The sequence below is a fragment of the Mustela nigripes genome, chromosome 14 (assembly GCF_022355385.1).
Source record: "Mustela nigripes isolate SB6536 chromosome 14, MUSNIG.SB6536, whole genome shotgun sequence".
Lineage (NCBI taxonomy): Eukaryota > Metazoa > Chordata > Mammalia > Carnivora > Mustelidae > Mustela > Mustela nigripes.
Window position 1 is genome coordinate 5020757 of NC_081570.1, and position 24140 is coordinate 5044896.

General features: G+C 45.5%; 1 protein-coding gene across 14 annotated transcripts in view; it reads left to right on the forward strand.

Moving 5' to 3' along the window:
• Positions 1-24140, forward strand: part of CAMTA1 (calmodulin binding transcription activator 1) — an 822863-nt gene that overhangs the window by 770799 nt on the left and 27924 nt on the right. For 13 of the 14 annotated variants that reach the window (XM_059374689.1, XM_059374684.1, XM_059374683.1 and 10 more), the window contains one exon: positions 21616-21767. In XM_059374689.1, the coding sequence (XP_059230672.1) occupies positions 21616-21767 (152 nt within the window). Of the gene's footprint in view, positions 1-858; positions 924-21615; positions 21768-24140 lie in introns of those variants that run through there. The other variant, XM_059374693.1, reaches the window with a different exon arrangement.

The following is a 24140-nucleotide window of genomic DNA, read 5'->3' on the forward strand; positions in this document are numbered from 1 at the left end:
GCGAGGCAGCGAGGGCGGGAGCGGGTGTGAGGACACGCGTGTGTGCGCGAAGGAGTGGGAGTGTTTGGGTGAGTGGCGGTCCGGGGGCGCGCGTGCGGGGAGTGGCCGCGGCGGGGCGCGAGCCGAGCGGGCGCCCACGGGGCCGCCGACTGGTTTTTGTCTCCGAGGCGCGCCTCGGCGGCGGGCTTTTCGGATCCAGCGCCCGCTCCCGAAGCGGGCCACGCGGAGGGGGCGGGCGACAGGTGCCCCCTCGGCGCGGAGGGGGATCCAGGTGTCCCCCGGCGGGGCGCGGGGAGAGGGTAGGGGACAGGTGGCCCCCTCAGCGGGGCGCGGGGAGAAGGCGGGAGGCAGGTGCCACTCGGTGGGGCGTGGGGCGGGGAAGGGGGCGGGGACAGGAGCCCCCTAGGCGGGACTTGGGGAGAGGGGACAGGACAGGATCCCTTCCTTCTGGGAGAAGGGAGAGGGCCTGCGACGGGTGCCTCCTCCACGGAGAGAGGAGGGAAGATCCAGACTGGCGCCCCTTACGCGGGGAGAGGAGAGAAGGGTCGGGACAGGTGCGCCCTCCGCGGGGTGCTGGGAAAGGGGCCGGGACAGCCCCGACCTCGGCCCCAGGCGCCTCTCTGGGGCTAGGCGGTTGGAGGCCGCCTTTCCTAGCAGGCCAATGGTGTGAATGAACGTTTTATTAATGTGTGTGTAGAACCGGGCGGGGAAAGTTGGTTGAGTTCGGAGACTAAGAGGTTTGGAAGAACTTGAGAGTTTGGCTTACCTGCAGACCAGGACACCCACGCTCGGCCGCGCTGGAAGAGGGGCTGCGTGGGGCCTTCTTGCATTTACAGGCTCTCCCGTGATTTGATTTAGGTGCTGCACAACTTTAAGAGGTGGTCCTGGTGGTGGTCTGATGTTTGAGACTTTTTCCAATCTCGGTAGGTTTCTATAGGCATCAGAACAGATTTCTGAAAGTCTGATATTATTGCAAAGTGTCTTCATCAGTTTACCAGGGAATGATACCGATTTCAGTCTATTTTATATTTTGTCCAGTCCCGCTCGGTATGATTTCTACTGATTAATCTGAGGTCCGTAATTAGCAAGCCAGATTCAGTAAGCGCAAGAAGTGCTGGCGGATTTACAGAAGGCTTCCTGCATGTGTTTGGTTCTGCGCATTCTGTTTCAGTCACCAATGAAGCCGAAACCTGAAATTTTAAAAACGCCCCCCCCCCGAATTTTGTCCTTTATGGTAAAATGGCTGGCTGTATGTAAAGGAAACCTTTTCTCTTTCTGTCCAAAGGAATGTTTCAGGGAGTTTTCCTACAGGAACTGTGTCATAGAGAGAAACGGCTGCCTGGGAGCCTGGTAAAGAGAAACACGTTCAGCAGTAGCACCTTTCATGGTGTGTGTTTATAAGAAAACCGTATTTTTAGTATATGTGCTGCCGAAGCGAGCACAAGAAAACCGTATTTTTAAGACCAGAATTAGTAGCAAATAAGGTTATGTATTTCCTTTTCTTTGTATTAGATCTAGAGAGTCATCATGTTTAATGTTCTAGAAAGTAACATTTATTTACAGGATATGCATTTCCCCCAATAAATTCAGCTTAGTCGTGAAAACAGAAGTGCTGTAAATGTCGGAGAGACCTCCATTTAATCATCCTGGTTAATTATATTCCACAGGATCAAAGTGGAAGCACTATTTAATGCAGTAGTTAAGAACAACATTGTATTATTTAACGCTTTTTAAAAATCAGTCTTTCTGCTTTTGTGATACATGCACATAGACACACCCATTATTAGTTCTGAGGACCCTGCTGGGCCTTTCCATCGAGGACAGCAGCTGTCACAGCTGCAGGCTGTTCACGTGGGACTGTTTTAGAGAGCACAGACAACAGGTTGAACAGAGAGTTTTGTACTTCATGTGAGAAAGATAGTGAAGTTAAAGAGTTGGTCGATGTTGAGCGTCTCTAGCGAAAGCCCGGAGGCCCTTATTGATGGCTCCGCTCTGCCGCAGGTGCTCTCTCATTTCCCAGTGCAGGAAATGGATATTTTGGGGACCTAGAATTTCCTCTGGGAACCGTCAACCTTTTTTTCATGGTTTCCGATCACTGCTGTTGTGAACGTTTCAAGCTTCAGAACGTGCTTGTAAGCTGCCTTTTTTAAATGTTTAGGGGAAAATTGCTACTATATCTATTTAAAACACAACAACTTTAGGAATCACCCGGAAAGGTCAGTAAAGACCGTTTTGTTAGACTTGACACTGTTCTTTAGCTGGTGCAGTGGTTTCTGGAAGTCATGGGTTCTCAGCGGTGTGCACCCTCCCACACCTTTTCCAACTGTTCCTTGTGTGTCTGCCATGTCTTCTCACATTTAAAGGGTTTTGCTTCCCTTGGCTTAAAGTGGTTTAATATTTGTATTCCATCGATCTTTTCAAAAAGAGACTCTCTTAGTGGTGCCAAGTGTTCATTGTTAAATATCAGCCGTGGCATCCTGTCACAGTATATAAGCTGAATATTTGGGAGCTTATTTCAGTTATATATTCCCTTGCCAAAAACCAGTTGGCATGAACACGTGATGTAGTCTGTGTACACTCACTTTTTTTTTTTTTTAATGATTTAAGGGAACCTACAGAGATACAGGCATTATTCGTTCTATTGTGCTTCCCTTTAATTGCATTTCACTGATAAGGCATGTTTTACAAATTGGAGGTTGGTGGCAACCCTGCGTGGGAGGGAACAAGTCTGTCAGCACCGTTGTTCCAACAGCATTTGCTCAGTTCATGTTTCTGTCACATTTTGGTAATCCTTGCAATCTTTCAAACTTTTTTTTATCATTATATTTGTTAGCAGTGATCTGTGATCAGTGATTATGACTTGCTGAAAGCTCAGTTGATGGTTTGCATATTTTAGCAGTAGTTTTTAATTAAGGTACATAGTTTTTTTTTAAGACAGAGTGCTGTTGCACACGTAATAGACTGCAGCAGAGTATAAAAACTACTTTTATAGACACTGAGAATAAAAAAAAATGTGACTTGCTTTATTGTGATGGCCTAAAACCAAACTCACAGTATCTCTAAGGTGTGGCTGCATATATATCACACGATGAAGCAAGACAAAAATAGGTGAAATAAAGCATGAAGCCCAAGGAAAGTGAGGGCACAGGAAGGGCAAACGGAGGCTCTGAGGAAGGCGGTCGCGCTCGCTCCGCGGGATCTTACGTACTCTGGAGGCAGGCCGTAAACTGCATTCTGAGCTTTGTGGCAACAGTAGACTGACGTAGGGTTAATTTTGTCTTCCTTACAGCTGACGTGGATTTTCTTACATTCTCTGTAAGGTCTGAGAGCCAGCCAGGACTTTTCAGTGCCGATGGGAGAAGCCCAGATGAGATGCATTGAATGACATTGAAGGCTGCAGGTCACTATTAGTCACATGTAGCATGTGGGAAGTGCTGAGGAGCCTGCGGGGTGTTGGGACCTGATAGCGTGAGGGTAGGACCCCTCGTGATCTTGGAGACCATCACCTGTCCCCTTCCTGAGTGGATTGCCCTGAAATCAAATGACCATCTTTCTTTGCTTTTCTCTGACACGTCTAGACATGGGTTAACTCACACCAGGCAGGCTAGGGGATGCCTTTACTGTCAAGAAATAATTACGATCTGCCCCCTAAGCAGTGCAGCAGCACGGAGGCTTATTACAGTCTTGGCACCGTACTTTGTAAATAGCGTCTTTGCTTTCTGTACTGCCAGGGGTGGCTGCGTTGATAATGCCTGTACGACCTTGCTTGTTGCTTTATTTCAGTAAAGTTCTTTTTGTGTAGTAATAAATTTTAGTTTCAAAAATATCATGGTACCTATAATTTTTTTTAAAGATTTTATTTATTTGACACAGATAGAGAAATCACAGATAGGCAGAGAGGCAAGCAGAGAGAGAGGGGGGAGGAAGCAGGCTCCCTGCGGAGCAGAGAGCCCGACACGGGGCTTAATCCCAGGGTCCTGGGATCATGACCTGAGCCAAAGGCAGAGGCTTTAACCCACTGAGCCACCCGGGCGCCCCCTTATAATTTTTACATTTTTATCTTGTCTGTTTTTGAGCAAATTTTTAAAGGATGTCTTTATTTGAGACAGATACAGAGCATGAGCAGGCGGAGAGGCAGAGGGAGAGGGAGAAGCCAGCCGAGCCAGGAGATTGATGCGAGATGCGGGGCTTTATTCCAGGGCAATGGGATTGTGACCTGAGCCGAAGCAGACGCTTAACCATCTGAGGCACCCAGGCACCCCAAATTTTGTGTTGTCTTGTAAGCACTGAACATAGAGCATAGCTTTAGACATATGACTTATAGAAAGATCAGTCAACACATTTTTTAAAGTACCTATTATAAATCAATTGTTAAGCAAATTATAACATTATGACAAATTTGAGAACGGTACAGTATAGAAGGAATTTAATCAGAGTGAATGTGCATAGGAGTTAAAGTAATAGTGATGCTTAACTTATCTTTGTAATATTGAAAGTAATGGCACATGGCATAAGTTCTCCCAAATACGTTAAATTAACATTCATCAACTACCAAGATTAATTAGTTTGCATTTTTTTTCACCTTTCAACTTTCACCACTCTCAAATCTGATCCCACTCTCTTAGCCAGCCTTCCCCCGTCTCCCAACAACTACTCAATATTCTAAATTCTCTGAGGCTAACTCAAGTCTTATTAATGAAGCCTTTACCCTCATCTGCCAGCGTAGATTAGCAGCTCTCTGCAGGGCATGTTGTCACCTAGGCTGTCCCCTCCCCTCCCCGGCTGGCGTAGTGCAGTCTGGGGGCTGGAGTTCCATGACTGCTTTTGACAAACAGATTACACGTATGGTGTTGTTTAGTGCACAGAACGAGAAGGATGTGTTTCTCCAGGCTGATTCTTCTTCGTGCACTCCGTTGAGTCTTGCCTGTTAGTCAGTTAGACACAAACACCGCAGGACCTCCCAGGCAGAGCAGTTCTGGGTCTCTAGGGGATTAGGGTTTTCATTCAAGCGGGCTTGAAGAGTCCTGGCCTGTACCAGCGCGAGGTCTCTAGGTCTGCCACCTGAATCATCGTTCTGGCTTTCTTGGGATTGCCCGGACGCTTGCCATCTAGGAACGTGTATGGGTAGGAGCCCTTCGTTGTGAAATAATGCAGGAGGGTGAGCAGCTGTGTTGTTTTTCTGCTCTGCCTCTGAGCAAAGGAGAAGTCTCAGGTAAATCCCCTTATGTCTCTGAATCAGTGCCTTACCTGTGCTCTAAACCTCTTAGGAGTGGTTCAGGAGACGAGCAGTCAGCAGCACTGGTTTCTAAAATCAGCGTGCCCTGCGCATGGTAACTGTGGATTTGGGACGTTTTTGTTTCAGGGCGTGTGTGTGTGTGTGTGTGTGTGTGTGTGTGTGTGTGTGTACAGGGATTAGTTCCTTCTGTGGGCCACAGTCAAACGCCGTTGAAAGCCCCTGGATCAGATAGTTCTCGAGCGCTCTTTAAATCTCAGCGTTCTGCACTGACTGTCTTCCATGGGATGTGTTTGTTGCAACAGCTGTTTTTCCTAAAGTCGAAGAGCCGAGATACTTCTGCAGGTGTGGAGTTCGACAGCAGATAGGATTCCAGCTCAGCTGGAACTCAGTATACCTTTTTCTGATTTCTTCAGGTAACCAAAATGTTTCAAATGAGTATGACGGCTTATTTCCACCACAGTTTAGCCCATGTTTTATAGGGAGAGTCCAATGATAATTTTGCACAACCGAGGTATATGTAATGAATATTTAATTGAATATTTTTTTATTTGTAAGTGGGAGCAGACTTTCACTATTTCTTTAAAGAAAGGATCCACATTTCAGTTAATAGAGTCACCTTAGACTCCTCTCTTAGCTGCAAGTAACAGAACTCCAACTCAAACTGGCTTATATAAAAAAGGGAATTTATTGACTTCTATGAAGTCCGGTTTTGGAGTTCTCTTCAGGTACAGCTGATTCCAGATGCTCAAGTGATAGCGTTAGGAACTTGTCTTTCCCTCTTGACTCTGCTCTTGTCTACGTTGATTTGATTCTGATTTCCACAGTGCTAGCAAGATGGCCCCCTCAAGGCTCCAGGCTTGTATTTTGCCAATTTAGCAAATATCTCCGGGAAGACGGCACATCTTTGCCAGTTGTTCCAGGAAATGTTCTGTTCTTCTTGGCTCAGCTTGACTCATGTGAAGAGGAGGCAGTACCCGCATTATTAGCAAGGCCTTCCTCTCTCTCCCTGGAAACAAGAATGGGGTCAGCACCACCTGAACTACACACAGGGCAGGAGCAGCTCCCAAGGAGCAGCAAGGTGCCGAAGCCCGGGAAGGGGGGAGGGAGGCTAGGCAGGCATACTGGGAGGGACTGGTACTTTTTGATGGTCAGCTTGATAGTCCTATTCCCAAAGAAAGCACCATTCATTCTGAAACCACAGAAGCCCATAATAAAGCCAAGTCCTTGATTTTATTCTCATGGTCTCATTTTAAATGAGAAGACACCAGAACCGTCACCTTTTAATAGGTGCTGACTAACAGTTCCTAGGACCATTTTCAGAAAATATGATTCAAGTCCTTAATATATTATACAGTGTGGTTTGAATAAATCAACAAAGAATTCATTTAAATATCCTTTTGTCTTTTCTAGTGAAAGAAACCATTCATTCTGCTCTAGCCAGATCCATGCCTCTGGCATTTGTGTGCGTGTGTGAAAGATGTTTCATCTAACAGTGTAAAAAATAGGAAGGGCCCAGCCTAAAACTGATGTTGTTCTAAAAATGTATAAGTCAACTGAATGATATTTCTCAGATAAACAGTGCAACAAATGATAGTCTGTTCCCAGGCCAGCCTGAAAAGAAAAACCTTTGATCCCATAATAGATATTCAGCCTTTGCAGGAGAAAAATATTAAAGTAATATATATACTTATGTATATCACATTATAGGCTGTGCAACATTGAACTATATAATCTACATAATATATACTTACATGTTCCCTTGTTTTCATTACTTACACTTTACTTACATGTACTTACATGTTCCCAAACCCATGAAATAATGCACTTTCTGTTTTCATATTTAAGTCGTTGCCCAAATAAAAATAAAGGTACATATAAAATAACTTCAGTAAATGGAAACTTTCTGGCAAAGATTCTTAATGCATAGGGTAGAAGCCAAAATAGTTCTCTGAAATGACAAAGTCTAGCTCCCTAACTTTTTAGAGGAATAAAATTTAAGTTTCTTGATAACAGAACCCTAACATTATTTTTATACATATTCAATTGTAATTACAATCTTATTTTTATTCTCAAGTGGCACAAAGGAAAGAGAAAGAAACCCTTCTGAGGCATCTTGAAGGTTGGAACAGTGGAAAGGACAGAGAGTGGGTTCAAAGGTGGTTATGTGTGTCAGAAGTTGTCTGAAGTGGGACCGACTAGACCATCAGAGGAGGAGGAGTCTTCTAGGAAGGAAAAGGAGATGGGAGGAAGGGACCTCGGGTCAAACAGCTTCCTCGCCTAGTCCCTGGGGATGTTCCCCCTTAGCCCGCATCGCTGTATCGGGGTCTGTGGCCGGCTGGCGGGGCACGTGGGCCTTGCCTGGGGAGTGAAGAGAAAACGGAGCGTGGGCCAGGAGTGTCCTCACCAGACACGGTCTGTATCAAGACATTCGTTCGGACTAGTTTTAGTTCCCAAACTCTACTGTGGGAACATTAGTTACAGGATATGCTTATAAGAAGCTCCCCCAGCCTCATACAGAAAGGTTCAGATAAGTTTAGGAAACACGCCTACCAGCCCCTCTACCAGCGATTCTCCATGCGTGTGTGCATGTTCAAGTTCAGAGAAGTCCTCCGTCAAAGAAAGGCACATGTATTTCGTTGTGTTAAACCTAGTTTAACCAGTAATTCAAACACATCTTGACACATTTCGTTTGTATGGTCTGCTCCTGTGGCGTGGGGAGTCTGCGGCGTGCAGTTTGGGAAATGTTTCAGTTGACCTGCAACATCATCCGGAGCCTGGAACTCACGGCCAGCCCCTCCCATGCGTCTGTGAGTCCTGTGATATGGAAGGTACGAGTTTGTACATACGTACTTTTCTAGGAAAGGGCTTGTAGTTTCATCACTAAGAGCCAATACGTGATGAAGGGCAGAAATCACTCGTGATGGGTAACTCTCCTGACAAGGCAAGTCCAGCCTCTCCTGCACATTTTCGGTCTGTGCAGGGACATTACTCAGCAGACGTGGCGTCAGGCAGGGGCGTCAAGCGGTAAACAGGCAGCGGACTAGCCAGTTGCTAGGCTTATTGTCACATAAAGGTAAACACTGGCAGTTACTCTCTTCCCACCAAGAATTGTGGAAAGAAATTACCTGTGCAGGACACCACCTTATCATTAAACTCCAGATATATTTATTCCCAAAGAAGAAGACATGTTATTTCGTCACAGTAAAGAGGTCTGTTTTCAAAGTCGAGAGCCCCTGCCCCACAGAAAAGAAATCCATTGAGAGCTCCTTGATGACAAACTACAAAAAACCAATAAAGTTCAGAAAGCTTTTCCTTCAGGAAACTGAAAACCATCAACTCGCCTACTTTTAAATTTAAAAATCAGGATCATAAAATACTGTTCAGGAGAGAGTGCGCAATAGATAATAGACATGCAAGTAATAGTCAGTCTCCCCTCGACTTACACCAGATCCTCCGAGAGTGCTCAAGTCAGACCACACCCGAGCTTTGTCCACCTGCTTCTGTGGCAGTGTGTGGTGTCTGTTGACCCTAAATGGTGATAAACAGTCTCCGAAGCCCAGTACTGCCTTTGTTGCAAGGACGTCAAAGCCTGTGACATCACATGCTATCGAAAACAACTGACTGTGAACTTGAAACTGCTTTCCATTTTGCTTCCTTTGCCAAGTTCAGCCAAATTTGGGACTCAAATTAACCATGTTGGAGGATCTCATGGGTGTCTTCTGTACAGTAGCTTTACATGAGCTTTATTTTACTTTCCATGAATCTTGATCTTACCCGATTATTAATTGTAAGCATTTTTGTTAGCCAACCTCAGATAGACGTACCTAGATCTGGGGTTGGTGCCAGTTGGGTGAGAGCAGGGAGGGAAATAAACAGGTTGAGGAAGGATGGGACTAGGGCAGGGAAGAGAAATCAGGAAAAGGAGGAAGGGAGGAGAAAAAGAGATGCTAGGGATGTTTGGGGGTTTTGAGGGACGTTCCCCAAGGTTAGCACCTGCTGCCCTTGGAACTGGTTATTAACCTTTTGTTCCATTATTTTAATACTCCGTGAACCATTAGACCCACTCTGCTCAGAGTAGAAGGATTAAAGAAATCTGCTTTGGGGCTTCCTTGAGGATAGCCAGACAAGGCAGCCCCTCAACTCCATGAAATCAAGTTTCATCCCCATGTAGTGGAAAGCATGTATGTTGTTAGCCTTCCCACCTAATCCAAGGGATATTTGAATATAGGCCTCAATAATACATTCATTCAGGCCTCACTGATTTGAAATTTGCAGAAATTTGAAGATTACTCTGGTCCAGGGGTAGAGTACTTATGGGAGATGTAGATCATAAGTGTGGGGGCGAGTGGCACGCAGACCCAGAGGGTAGACGTTGTACGTTACCATGTGGCAGGCAGGGCTGGGAACCACACCGCCTTCCGAGGGATTGTGACACCTCTGGAAAAGAGCTTAATGGTTAAAATTGTTCCAAAACTCTCGTTTTCTCCCTCAGATAAATATTTTTATTTCTGAAAAAAAGTTTAAAATGGCATAATTTGGATTTTTTTAATGTTTATTTTTCTATTGTCAGAAAGGCCCATGATAAACTGTGAAGTAGTAGTCTTTTTTTTTTAATTTATTTTTTATTTATTTTCAGCATAACAGTATTCATTATTTTTTCACCACACCCAGTGCTCCATGCAATCCGTGCCCTCTATAATACCCACCACCTGGTACCCCAACCTCCCACTGCCCCCCCGCCACTTCAGACCCCTCAGATTGTTTTTCAGAGTCCATAGTCTCTCATGGTTCACCTCCCCTTCCAATTTCCCCCAACTCCCTTCTCCTCTCTAACTCCCCATGTCCTCCATGCTATTTGTTATGCTTCACAAATAAGTGAAACCATATGATGAAGTAGTATTCTTAAATCATTTTATCACTCAAGACCTATTTTTTAATACATCCATTATTTTGAAGTAGTATAGTTGTTTTCTTTAAAATATATGCATTTCAGTCTCTACATTTGGAAATCACATCCTCATCTGTATTTATTCCAGAGTTTTAAAACAATTTAACAGCATTATGAAAAAGTATCATTGTAGTTAACAAAATTTCAAGTTCTAGAACTGAAACCTTTCTATGGAGAATCCAGTTTTACCAAAAAATACATATTTTTGGAACACCTTGGACTTTAACTCTCACGAGTAGGCAAGACAGTTGGGAATGTCTATGCAGATGGCATTCCTGCAATTAGTTCTGAGAGCGAAACATTGCCAACAGCAGTCCTCAAAATAATGGAGAATAAGCTGGACACAGAGAAGGACTCTTCCGGCTAGAATCCCGAACGCATGATTTTTCAGATGTTGAAACTCACCAGGAGCTCAGGGCCAATTAACATTTATTATGATTAGTAAAATTAGCTGAAAGCAGCCATTTTTTTCCCCTCCAGGTACCAGGTAGCACATGTGATTAGCAAAGATTTTTTTTTTTTTAAGATTTTTACTTTTTTAAAAGTAATCCCTACAGCCAGGGAAACCTGGAGATCAAGAGTCATGGGCTCTACTGACTGAACCAGCCAGGAGTCCCAGAGTTTTGGTTTTATTTTGGTTTTCTTACAGAGTTTTCAACTCCCTCACTGCCACAATATCTCCACCCTGCCCTTGTTTTGGAGCACTACCTCTGAGGTGGAAACTACCAGATATAAGAGTTCTTGGGTACCAGTCTAATTAGATGTTTTGTTTGTTTGTTTCCAAATGTCTGCTCCCTCATACATTCGATGGGATCAGGTAGAAGGTGGCCCCATGAGAAGGGAAGGGACTGTGTTTAGTAACCTGTGTTTAGTAACCTAGAGAAAAGTATACCACAGAAATGACTAATAAAAACATATTTTGTTCTACATAATATCCTTTGCCTTGTTCTCCTACAAACTCACATTTTATAGTTTTAAAAGATTAAATTAAATCACTTATTCAGTAAATCCGTATTGAGGGCCAACTATGTACCAGGCATTCCACAAGACCTTGGAACTATCACATGGACAGAGTGATCGTATCTTCACAGAGCTCACAGGACTTCTCTTTACCTTTACAGCAGACTGAGGTTCTTGAAATAAAGGCTCCTGTCGTACTGGGTTTTGTATCCCTGGTGGTGACCACGACATCGTGAGCTTTCTTGTTCCCTGTTACATCCCCAGAACCAGTGCTAAGTAGTTGTGCCTTGGGAGTGAGGGTTGGCTAGGCATTTGCTAGAACTGTTCTAGCCCTAATTCTCCATAGTTCTTCCCCAGGAATTTCAAGTGTTCGAGCATTTTTGTTGTTAAAGCTGAGCACCGCAGATCAACCTCCTGGTGGCTCATTGAAGTCGTCTTGCTTCCTGACACTTCCTGCGCATTTTGTAGCTTTTCTCCACCCTGTCGGGTCTTGGGTGTTAGGATTTTCATCTCCCATTTTCCCACGTGCACTTAAATTTCATCCCCCCGTCACACCTTTGTGTCCAGGGGAGGGAGACGATTGCTCACTTCTGAGTCTCATCACAGGGCTTTTTCTTTAAAGACCTCATTAGTCTTAGTGGTGACATGTTCCCCTGGCCTTCACTCACTTTGCTGTTACTACTTTACAATGTCTCCTGTGCTCGTAGTATACCTGATCGTCCCTGGGTACTGAAACTGTTGTGGCAATGTCCTCCAGCTTTGTTTACTTTTGGAAGCTAGCAGACTTAAAATATTCCACTCTTCTGTAGACAATGAAGGTAGGTAGAGAACCAGCGTCAGAGTTCCTGATTTCCATTGTTCTCACACCAGTTAGCTCTGGTTTCACTGCACTGAACTCCAGTCGGGTCTGCTACAGTATTGCTCGCGCTGTCAGCTCCTGCATAATTCGGGGTGCTCTCCTATGCCGCATGCCACGGCAGCACAGCTGAGCTCCTGGGGTGTACCACTGAGCCTTCGTGTCCTTGGAGAAGAGGTTTGAAATTCTTGCCCTCGTGCACCTCAAGCTCTGGCATGGAAAGAGTTCAAGGGAGAAAGAACTGTACCTTTGATTGGCTCCTCTTGTCACATTTGTTTCCTCCTTGCTGTGAGCTGTTGAGCAAGTCTCCTTGACACGTCCAAGACGCTGCATTCACGAAGTGTGTGAAACACAGACCAAGGAGAAGAAATATGGATGAAGTGAAGGAAGTCTAAGAAGAATTGCTAATTTCCTTTTGTCTTGGTATATAGAGTTGGAGAGTTTTTAAAAAGTGGAGTATGGCAGTTTTTTTCTGAAGCTAAATTTAGCCGTTGCTTTGGAAAATCAGAGTGGTACAGCTTGTGCCTTATCTCTATCCGGCCCTTACCCTTCCCTCCACACTTGGACATCTTAAATGGCCTGCCGGAGAGGACGGCTTCGTGTGCTCCAGGGCCCCCATTTATTCTGGGCAGGAATTAAGTGACTTCATTTTCCCTGTCTTTCTGAGCTTCCTAAAAAATTTAGGAGGCTTCCTAAGCAGCAATTGCAGTCCCTACAGAAATAGTTCAAGTCATGCCTCCTTTTGCTTCATCAGCTCTTCCTGCCAGTGCGGCCAAGGGCTGCAAATGGAATGAGAGATGGCCTCTCATTCCCAGTCCAAATAGCAACAGGAGGGCACATGTGCACTTGAGCTACAAATAACGCGTTTTAAAATAGCAGGTGGTATTTGATGATTGCTCCTTCATTCATTTACCTGCCAAGGCAAAACTTTTTCTCCTCCTCTGGCAACCGGACTGGAGGTGGCTCCAATCAAGCAATTGTAGCAACAAGTTCTTGTGCTTGCAGATACTCGTTAGCCGGTCTCCAAGCATTCAGTTCCACTCATACTTCATGAGGCTGTTCTAAAAAATCTTTAAGACAATGAAAATTTCATGTTTCTGCAACAACCTACCCCCGACGGACCCCTGATGGACTTGGGAAGCACTTGTGTGACTCATCATAGACATTCCTTCCATGAAGGTATGCTGCCAGCCATGTGTGTTCCACAGACTCCATTTTGCCAGGGAAAAGTGGAAATACATAAAATATACCATGCGAAGCTCAGGACTGCTGCAAAATCCCAGTTTGCATCCCTAAGGAAGTCAGATATTTCTCAGCTCTCTTGCTAGAGTCTCGCACCAACATGCTGCAGGTACATAATTTCCTTCCCTGAGCCGAAAGGAAGTGGCAGCTGGCCAATTAAACTCGTAGAGCTTTCTCACGTGCTTTCAAGTCAGTTCCATTATGTTTGGATCATCCTGACCACTCTTGCCACGGGAACAAGTGGTAGGCTGCTGCACACTGGTATGCAGCCACCTGGAGTCCCTTGTGGCTAATGGAGGTCACTCAGAGCCCTTGCCCCAGAGTTTGATAACCTCGGCAATAAACTGACCTCCAGAAGAGGTTTAAATTAAAAAATGATGTTCTTTAACATTGACTGAGCACCCACACTATATCTGGTCCCGAGTGCAGACAAGCTCCCTGCTTTCAGAAAGCTCCCTCTAGTAGAAAGGACACATGTAGGAGAACAACTCTACATTTCATTGGCTAAGTACTATTAGGACACAGGGCAAGACATGAAGGCTCACTGGTCATAGTGGAAAGAACGTGGATCTGGAGTCTAGCCTGTGTTCAAATCCCTGCCCTGATACTTATAAGCAGTATGACCTTGGGCAAGCAACACATTTCTGAGCTTCAACTTCTTCATCTGTCAAAGGAAAAGGAAAAGCTTTCTTTTGATTACTTTGAGGACTAGAAATAATACATGTGGATTAATAATAATAAGTATTAATAATTAATATTAATAATAATTAATAATTAGTATTCAGTAATAATACTGAAGTGATGCATGAGCCATGCTCTGAAGAACAGCAGACTCACCAGATGGACTCAGGAAGAAGTTAGCATGACCAAAGGGCTAAGGGCATTTGGACCCCCAATAGATTGAAGAACAGTGAGTGATAAGAGAGTCCCTAAAGAGTAGCCTGAGACAGCAGGTCATGAGTGTTCTATGCTATGCCAGACAGCTTCAGTTTTATTTTGTAGGTCAAAGTTGGGGCGGGGAGTGGGTGAACTTAAGTTTTTTATACTAGATTATCTGATACAATGTCTGAAACTTCCTCATGTACTGCTCATTACAGCCCTGAAAATTAATAAGTTTCCACAGAGAGGTCATCTAGAGGCAACAGTAGGCACAGCTAAGTGCTGAGAGCCTAGGAAGTCTCGCTAGTAGTTGGTTTCCTGATGGAGACACTTTCTTACATCAGATCCTTAAATACTTGGAATTCTCCACTTTTACAGAAGTAAGCACCAACCTTTCTAAACTTAGAACATGCTGTGGGAAGTCTGACTTCATGAAATTTTCTGCCTCTAAAACTTTGGTATTGCTTAGGAATTTTAAGTTTTTAGGTAAATATTAACTTGGGACATTGTAAAATGAGTCCCTTTGAAGGTTGGGAATCCCTATCAGAGACGAAGAGATGGCCCATGACTGCTGCTGAGCCATGTGACACTTGCATAGCAGCCCTTAAGGGGAGACTGGGACATAGTGAATCCAGCAAAAGAAAAGGGGATATGAACCCCCAATGAATCATTCATTGATCCTCAGGCCAGTGATTGGCTGGAAATGTTTCTTTGACTTCTTCTTGACCTTTGTAATACTCAAAGCTGTTCTGGGATTATGAGTATTTTTTCTGTATGTTTTCTAATATTGTTGTGGGAAACTCTAAGAACTGGATTATATATAGCAAGGTAGTTGGATAAACTATGATGCTATGTTCTATACCTATATTTTTGAGTGACAGAAATTAGACTTACATATTTCTTTATTGTAGTTCAGTACATCAGTGGGATTTCTTTTCAGCATTTAATATATTGGCTTAGTATAGCCAATAGTTACTCCCACCATCATCTTATTGACATCTGAAGTACCCACCAGAAGGCTAGGATGGACACTGCAGTGCTGCGTTAGAGGTGTGGAGCTCAGTGTGGACTCAGTTTATTTCCGTGTATTACAGTGAGATACAGAACAAGTACAGATGTGTCTGCATATATGGGTTACACTTCACATGTGTTTCCTCACTCTGTCCCCTGAGAGGGCCAGGAAGCAGTGACGCCCCAGCAGCAATGAGCACACCCACACCTAGATCTTGGCTTCTAAATGCCATTTGCCAATAAAAGGAACCGGAACTCCTTAGAGATACTGCAGACTCTAGGACTGGGGCAGGTCAAATACAAGTTGAATCGGAGCATTTTCTAATGCCAGAAAGTAAGGAAGTGCCTGAAAAAGAAGGGAAGAGGCTGGGGGTATGTCAAACAGAAACAGGAGCCAGCATGAAAGAGCTCCCAAGGTCCAAAGCTGGGACAGTTTGAACAATAAATGAACATAGTATTGGAATATGGCCAAAGTGTAAAGTAAATATACATGAGTTCATATGGATATAAACAAATGGTTGATGAAATAAATTCAGAAGGACAAATCTCCCTTTTAGGAGAACTACAAATAACATATGTGGCTACTCCCCCACCCATGAAGTAAAACTTTATTCCCTTTTCCTTGAGTGTGGGCTGGACTTACTGACTTACTTGCAAAGAATAGAGTATGGAAAGAGGAAGATGATATCCTTATCACAGAGCAATCTCGCAGACAACACCCTACCCAGAAATCAGGGTCCACATCAGCAGGACATCATACACTACCAGTGTCGTGGGATGAGCACAGCCTCCTGCCTCTGTCATGTTCTTCCTGAAAACTCATGACTCCAGTCCAGTCATTAGAAAACATGAAGCAACTTGAACAGAGGGACATCTACAGAGCATGTGACCAGTGCTCCTCCAAATCGTGACTGTTGTGGAACTAAGAGCTAGAGAGAAGATCATCTCATCCAAGGAGAGAGAGGGTATGCTGTCTGCAGCTGGATCCCCGCCCCAAGAAAGTACCTTACTTCCATCGGCGAGTCTATTTCAAGTCTATGGTTGAATTAGTAGTGATGCTACTGAGTGTCTGTGTTTTGAAAGACGAAGGTACCGTGGATGTAAGTAGGCAAAGTAGGCAAAGGTTTCTGGGAGTGCCACGATCTTTGCAAGTCATCCGTAAATCTAACATTATTCAAAAAAAATTTTAATGCATTTTTTAAAGATTTGAGTTATTTGAGAGAGCAAGCAAGCACATGAGTGGGGGTGGGGAGGCACAGAGGAAGAGAAGCAGACTCCCCATTGAGCATGGAGCCCAACTCGGAGCTCTATGCCAGGCCTCTGAGATCATGACCTGAGCCAAAGTCAGACACTCAACTGACTGAGCCACCCAGGTGCCCCTAAAATGTATTTTTTTTCCCATAGAGTCCCATCATTTCGAAGAGTCCCATCAATATAACTGGGTCCCAGTTCAAGAATTGCTCAGAGTGAAGAAAGCCTCAACGCTTTAAAAAATTTCGCATGAGTTTATCTCATCCCCACAAAAACAATAGGATAGTGATATCCCCTCTTTACACATGAGGAAATTGAGATGCAAAGTGGTCATTTTTTTTAAATCGTGCAGCAACAGGATTAAATTGAGAACTGTCTCTACTCCTTTGCTCCTTCCACTCCATCACAGCTGCCCAGTCTAAAAATGCCACTTCTGCTCAAAAGGGGATAGAGAACAGGCTCAGGAAGAGGCCGACTGTATTTCTAGCCAGACTGCTGCTGCAGAGCGATCAGGATTACTTACTTTCCGTCTGGGGCACAGGCACGTGTGTGTGTGGGTCTTGAATGTCATGGGAAGGAATTGCTGTGCAGTGGTCCAATGCCCTTGTTCCCTGAAACCACGCAGGTGACTAGATCACTGCAGAGACAAGCAAGACACAAAGACAAGACACAAAGCCCCAGCTGGTCAGCTGAGAGAAGTGAGCACTGAGGAGGTAAGATTTGATGGGAGTGATCAAGGAGCGTCTGATTCGTTACAGACAGCGGTGCAGGGGGGCGGATTTTAAATAGTTTTCAAGTTTTGTCCCATCTTAATTGGCTGTGTACATGAGAAGAAAGTATGCAACCTGGTGTTGTTGACAGAGCCAGTGTGGACGGAGTTGGCATGGTTTCCTTGAGGTCGCCCCTCGTGCGCCCATGCTGGGCAGCAGCCCGCGCATCTGCTCGAGCGGGGAGTTCTTGGACCATTCCTTCACGAGCACTCCGGTGGAGAGAGGATTCATTCCGGTGCAGGGAGGTGGGGTCTTACAGCTGTGGCTCCTGAATGTGGCCGCAGACCAGAAGCATCAGCATCATCTGAGACCTTCCTAGAAGTGCAAACCTCTGGGCCTCACCCACACCTCCTAGGGAAAACCAACTAACCCTAGGACTAGGGCCCACCCCATCGGTCTGGTGATTCAGATGCCACCTAGCATGTGAGCCGCCGAGGAGGGGAAGCCTCCTGTGAGGGCGGCCTCCGTCGGCAGTGAGGAACGAGCACCGTGGCTAGAGCCTGCGGACACTCAGCCACAGGAGAGATGCCCACACACACGCTTCTGCTCCAGGAGAAGTGGACCAGTGCTTGGCCCTCACCTGGGCCCGGTCTTCAGAGCCAGGAGGGGAAGGGGAAGAGTGGGAGAACGTTTCTGTGGAAGCAGCGTCTTGTTTGGTGAGATGGAGCCCTAATCCTTCTCGACAGGAATGGAAAGCTGGGGACGGCCAGGTGGGAGCTCAGGCTGGAACAACTGCCTTCCCTTGCTTGGGCATCAGGAGTGTAAGGTGCTCATGGAAGCAGGGCCTCCTGGCACAGTTTTGTGTGGTCCAGTGCCCACGGGGGAGTAGTTGGGTTGCTCACTCACACTGTCCTAAGGACACGGGGCTTGGAATCCCTCAAAGCTGAGTCATTGTTGGCTTTGTTTGAAATGTCACAGGTGAGCGCTGAGGCCAAGTTTATCAGCCCCCTAGGTCTACAGATTATTTGTTTTCTCTCTTCTCCCTCCTCCCTCCTACATATTAATTCATATTATTGAGACTGCAGAAATTATTTTTTGGCCAGCTAATGGGGGCAAGGACATCTTCACTAGTGTCCAAGTCATCCCCAGTGCTTGGTACATAGTAGGTGCTTGATAAACATTTGTGCATGATTAAATGAATCTGAAATCAGCTTTTTTACTCTGTCATCAGATTTTTTTTTTTTTTTTTTTTTTTTTGCTTCTCAGTAATTATATTCCCTTTATCCCATGGCCATACATAATATACAATGGAGGCTCTGCCTTTGCCAAGTATTTTAAAACATTTTACAACAGTTTCCGCACCATCGTCAGACTGTAAAACCAAAACAAGCCTACGGTTGTTGCTTTTGACTGGCTAGGAACAGAGACGTGAAGACCCTCCCTTCATCCCTCTGAGTCAGCTCTGTGGACAGAGCAGGGGCTGGCCGCGCTCAGAGGAGAGGAAGTGGGATCAGAAGGCTCTGGTGATTCTCCGTCAACACGGTACAGCAGGCCTGTATGCTACCGGATGCCTGCTCGGTCGTTCCCATTTGAGGTTGTTTCTTATTTTAATTATCACTACCTTCCCTCTTTGGAGTTGAGAGGCTCAGAGATCCCATTATGCGTGATATAATTTTGTTAAGAGGCAAATAATTGCTTCTGAGTGTCTTCATGAAGTGCTTCTCAGAGCAGCTTAATCACGTGAGAGAGCCAAGTGCATGGTTTGCCGTGGGGACAGTGCTGAACAGCCCAGAACAGAAGCCGGGACCTCGGTGGCCGTCACGGGGCTGGAACTCTTCATGTCTTGATCTGGAGACACCATGGGGCGGGGCCCTCCCATGTTAGGGAGGGTCTGTCCCTGCAGCGTCTACGGGCAGGCAGGAGAGGCCGTCCTCACTGCGACAGGGCACTTGCCGGGACAGAGCCATCTCCCGGGGCCAGGTGGCGGGCCAGGCGCCCCACAGCACCCCACTGAGGCAGAGCACAGCCGGATACTGCTCTCTCTGCCCTTCCACCCCTGTGCGTGACACGGAAGGTTAATACCTGCGCCAAACAAGTGCTCGAAACCAGCGAAATGGGTTGTGAACACTCGTCTGGTGGGTGCCAGATTCGGGGGCTGCAGAAGAAATCCTCAGTAGGCGGCTAGAGCAGCTTCCCCCGTCTCAGTGGGCTGCGTGTCTGTGAGTAGATGCATGGCACGATGGGGAAGAAGCAGGGACAAGGGCCACGAGGCAACCCTGCCATTCAACTGGGGGTCACACTGATTGAAAGGGAGGATTCTTAGTTTATATTTGGCTCCACATAAAGGAGTCCTGCATTCTGCAAAGTGTCCCTTTTCTGAGGGAGAGGGCATGGAATACGGATTCTGGTACCACGCCCTGAAGGCGAGAGGGTCGCGTGATGGCAAGGACCATGCACGGTACATCACACGCAGACTCGGTACTTCCTGTAGGTGACGGGCCACGGACATGCTCAGCACAGGGGTCTCGGTGTTTGTCGTTTCTGTGTGTATGTGTGCAGTGGGCACCGAGACGTTCTCTTTCACTTTTAAAGGGGGTGGATGTTTCTTTCAGTGTTGTTCCTGGAAATAGCTTTATTAGAAGATAATATCATGATCTTTAAAAAGCAGTCTTCCTCCTCTGGCTTTGTGGTTTAGTAAAGTGGAATCCATTGGACAGCAGTCTCAAAAATTTTCCTGTGAAACAGGTATTTACTGTTGTGTTATTGTAAGGAAAAGTTCTCTTTCCTAGGGTAACACTAATTCTGCGCATCTTTTCCCACAACCTCTCCCTCCTATTGGTGTCATGTAGGAGTTAAGCTCCCTGCTTCAGCCCCAGAGAGATTAGTTGTCTTGTGCCTCAGTTTCCTCCTCTGTGAAAAGAGGGTGAGAACAGTACCTACCTCACTATTCTTAGGGAGAGTAAGTACATGGGTTAATATTTATAAAATGATCAAAATGGTGACTGGCACACGGGAAACTTTCCGTAAGTGTTGGCCCTGCCCATTGGTTTATTTCTTATAGAATTAACTCACCGGTGTTGGGATTTACAGTCAGGCTGGCCAGGTGTGCTGATAAAATACTCCTGTCCTGAATCCTTCCTTTCCGTGATTCGGGTGGTTGTATTTGAAAACAGTTCTGCCATGAACCATTTGGGGCCAAATAGGTTTGTCCCCACTGCTTAGTCAATTCCTCAAGACAGTTAACTCCCTTGTCAGAAGATGATGATGACATGGAACTGATGTGTTCTGCGCATTTGCACATACTCAGTCCTCACAACAGCCCTGATATAAGTATAGTTACTATCCCCAATGAAGAGTTGAGGAAACTGAGGCAGTAAAGGTTTTGTTCAAAGCTATGCGACTCTTCTGTGGCACAGCCAGGGTTCTTAACTGTGTACTGTCTGGTCAGAGCCCCCTCTCCAGGTCTACACCCTGTTCTTTGCTGTGGTCTGACCCCCTGCCTTCTGCTTCTTGAATACTCTGCCTCAGGGCCTTTGTATCTGCTAGTAACTCACACAGTTCTTGCAGACCTGGCTCCTTTTGGTTCTGGTCAAACTCAAGTGTCGCCTCTCCTGACTTATCTGAGTTCTAGCCCCCCTCTGTCGTTTCTTGTCATATTATCCTGGTTGAGGCCCCTACTCGAGCAGGAAGAGGCCTTTTCTGATGGGTTTACTACTAAATACCTGACGCAGCATTATTTAGAATTTGTTGAATAAATATAGGTGCTAACGACTTTAATAATGGTCTTAGCTCCTTTTCTTATGTATGCATGCAGCCCAAATTGTGATATGCATGTGTGTGCACATGTATGTGGGTATAAATGTATGAATGTGGAGAGAGAGAGAGTCTAATCTTAGCAGTGTGGTACAGAAGCACAGACTTCGAGTTACAGTCCTAGGCACAGCGGGAATGGCCTGGTGTTTTTCCTATGTAAAGGTAGAACACTTGGTCGTATCGGTCTTGACTGTCACGTGTTAAAGGAAATGCGTGAGGGTCTCAGCCAGTGAATGACCAACAAAATCTTTTTTTCCTGTGTTTGGGTTAAACAGATAATACTCTTAAAAAATACATGTGTATATGATTTATTCACACACACTGCTTCTACATCCTGACACACACATCTTCCTTTCTTCCGCGGGTTTGAATTAAACTGGACTCATTTCGTTTATTTGTTCTGGGGGCTTACCCATCAGATCTCTCCAAGGCTCCCACCGGGAATTTGGCAAGGAAATGGGGATAGCAGCGACGTGAAACCAGGACTTGAACAGAAAGGGATTTTCTATTCCTTTAGCGGAGAACTCTGAGCTGCTGTAGATGCTGCAAGTCTTGTGGGAGGTGTCGGGCTGAGTCCGGTGTCGAAGTCTGGCCCGGGGCAGACCTCTGTGGCCGTGTTAGGCTGACGGCAGTCCTGCAGGCTTGCCGAGGCCCCACGTCGACCGCTCGTCTCGGGAGCACAACCTCACTCTCCTCTGTTCTGCCCTAGACAACCAGTTCAGGATGTCCATCCTGGAGCGCCTGGAGCAGATGGAAAGGAGGATGGCGGAGATGACGGGGTCCCAGCAGCACAAGCCGGGCAGCGGAGGAGGCGGCAGCGGAGGGGGCAGCGGGACTGGGAACGGAGGGAGCCAAGCTCAGGTACCAGCCTGCGCTGACCGTCGCCTCCCGTCTCGTGTGTGTCTTACTGATCAGGGAAGCAGTGGGTCGCAAGTCCTCTGTCCGCTACTGGTGTCATTCCTGGGCTAGTCCCAGAGAGTGCTTCATAATCCTGTGCCCCGCAGTAGTAAGATCTCTAAGATCTGTGTAATAGCAAAGAAGCCTCGAACTGTGGACCTTCCCAGGTGTTGACCTCCTGGAGCCTTAAATCACTGCTGTTGATCTCAGAACTCACCGCTGCCGCCGGGCGGTGGGAGTGGAGGGATCCAGGGAAGAAGTAGGCCTGATGGTGACTCAGAGTTCAGTCGGAATCTATTCTCTATTCCATATTCCATATTTATGTTAAGTATAAATACGAAACATAATTGAAATCAGTAATTCAGAAACCTTTTATAAACTCGAGAGACCAGCATGAGGACCCAGAGAAACTGTCTCTGTAATTATTTGATGGAACAGCATTATCCGTTCTATCCTGTTTCACATATGCTTTTTCATAGCTTCCAAGAAGAATTTGCCAAATATAGGGAAATTACTAGATATTTTTTTAGAGTCCCATTAGTCTTAGAAGCCTTACAGAAATTTCACTGAGGGGCGCCTGGGTGGCTCAGTTGGTTGAGCGACTGCCTTCGGCTCAGATCATGATCCCGGACTTCCAGGATCGAGTCCCGCATCGGGCTCCCAGCTCCTTGGGGAGTCCGCTTCTCCTTCTGACCTTCTTCTCTCTCATGCTCTCTCTCACTCATTCTCTCTCAAATAAATAAAATCTTTAAAAAAATAAAAGAAATTTCATTGAGGGTCTTTATTTTGAGAAAATAAAGTGCATTTAGGATCTTCATTTTAGGATCTCATTCATTTGAGAAATTTCTGGACAGAAATTAGTTTTCAGGAGACCCTGGAGACAAATTGAAGGGAACAGAGAGTGTTCCTATCTCTTCTACTGAGTTACTCCCCGCAAACTTCAGGTCGCCATCCTTTTTTTCTTCAAGATGAATGATGTTTTCCTCTAAATTTTAAATTTAGATTTTAAATTTAATTCTAATTTTAATCTAGTAGGCCACACCCAAGAAACTAATCTCTTTTTCCTTGAGTTTTCTTCTTTCTCACCCCTCTTCAGAAATGAAAAGGAAGGACTTGGCACACAGTGAAGTATCATCAAGGCTACTGTAGGCTTCTTTTTCACCTGTACTCCTAAATTTTAAGAAAGAAATCATCATTCTTTGGCATATCTCGTGACTCAGATAAGAGCTTCCCATGAAAACCTTTTCCTTTTACCAACAACGGTTGGGTGGTAATGTCTTCTTAGCAACTTACCCTTCAATAACTGTCCTAGTAGGTCTGCGTCCATATTAACTGCTCTGAAAGACCCTTCCGTCAGTCTAGGTTGGCTTCAATAACATACCTGTGTCCACCCTTCATGATAAAGATGCTGCTGTTTTTGTTAATGCAAAAAAAAAAAAAAAATTTCCTCCTCGCTCACTGACCGTAACTTCCCTGGGCTTATGAAGGTGTCTGGTATGTGTCGGTGGCTCTGCCTGGGCCTTTTGAGGCAAGATCATTGTACTGCAGGTCAGGCTCACCCACCTGAGCTCTTTTCAGATATTTTGACAGCCCAAGCGAGGATGACAGTGTATCTATCATCTGCCTTTTCATTTTTGTAGGCATTTTCCCCCCAGACCTAAAAGTAAAAAAACAAAACAAAACAAATGAGAAGCAACAATATTTCTATAGTAATTGAATTTTGTAGGCTTTCTTACTGGGGTTGGCGGGGGGACACTTTTTAAATAAATCCAGAGGTGAGAATCAGGCCAGAAGTATCATCTATATGGGGGGAAGGTTCAGCAGAGAGCTGCCATCACAGAGACTCAGACAAACCGTTGAGGGGACGGAGTTTGATTTTATTTTTCTTGCTTTACAACTGAATCAAGAGAAGAAAGCCACAGTTGAAATTCATGAATTTCTCTTTTCTGTGTACCTCTATTGTTATTAATAACCCTTAAATTTCAGGATCTCTAATGCTTTCCCCAAAGGATGGGATCATTAATGGATTTTTAAAAGTGTTTCTTTGGGGGAAAAAATCCCCTTTTGAGTGACTTAGTTCTCCTTAAGGAGGAGCCAGCGAGGCAGAGGTCCAGGTGTATCCCCAGCGGCAACAACTGGGACGGCTTCCCTGCCTTGCTCTCCTGCCAGTCCATGGTCTACATCAGGAACGTCAACTGGAGGCTGGTGGCACCTTTTTTTCCTGTCAAGAGGCGCTTTCCCCGAGATGGAGCAGTGCGATGTTCATGATACGTGTCAGCTGTGGAGGACAGACTCTGGTGTTCTCCGAGTGATGGAAAACTACCCCACGAGCGTGGC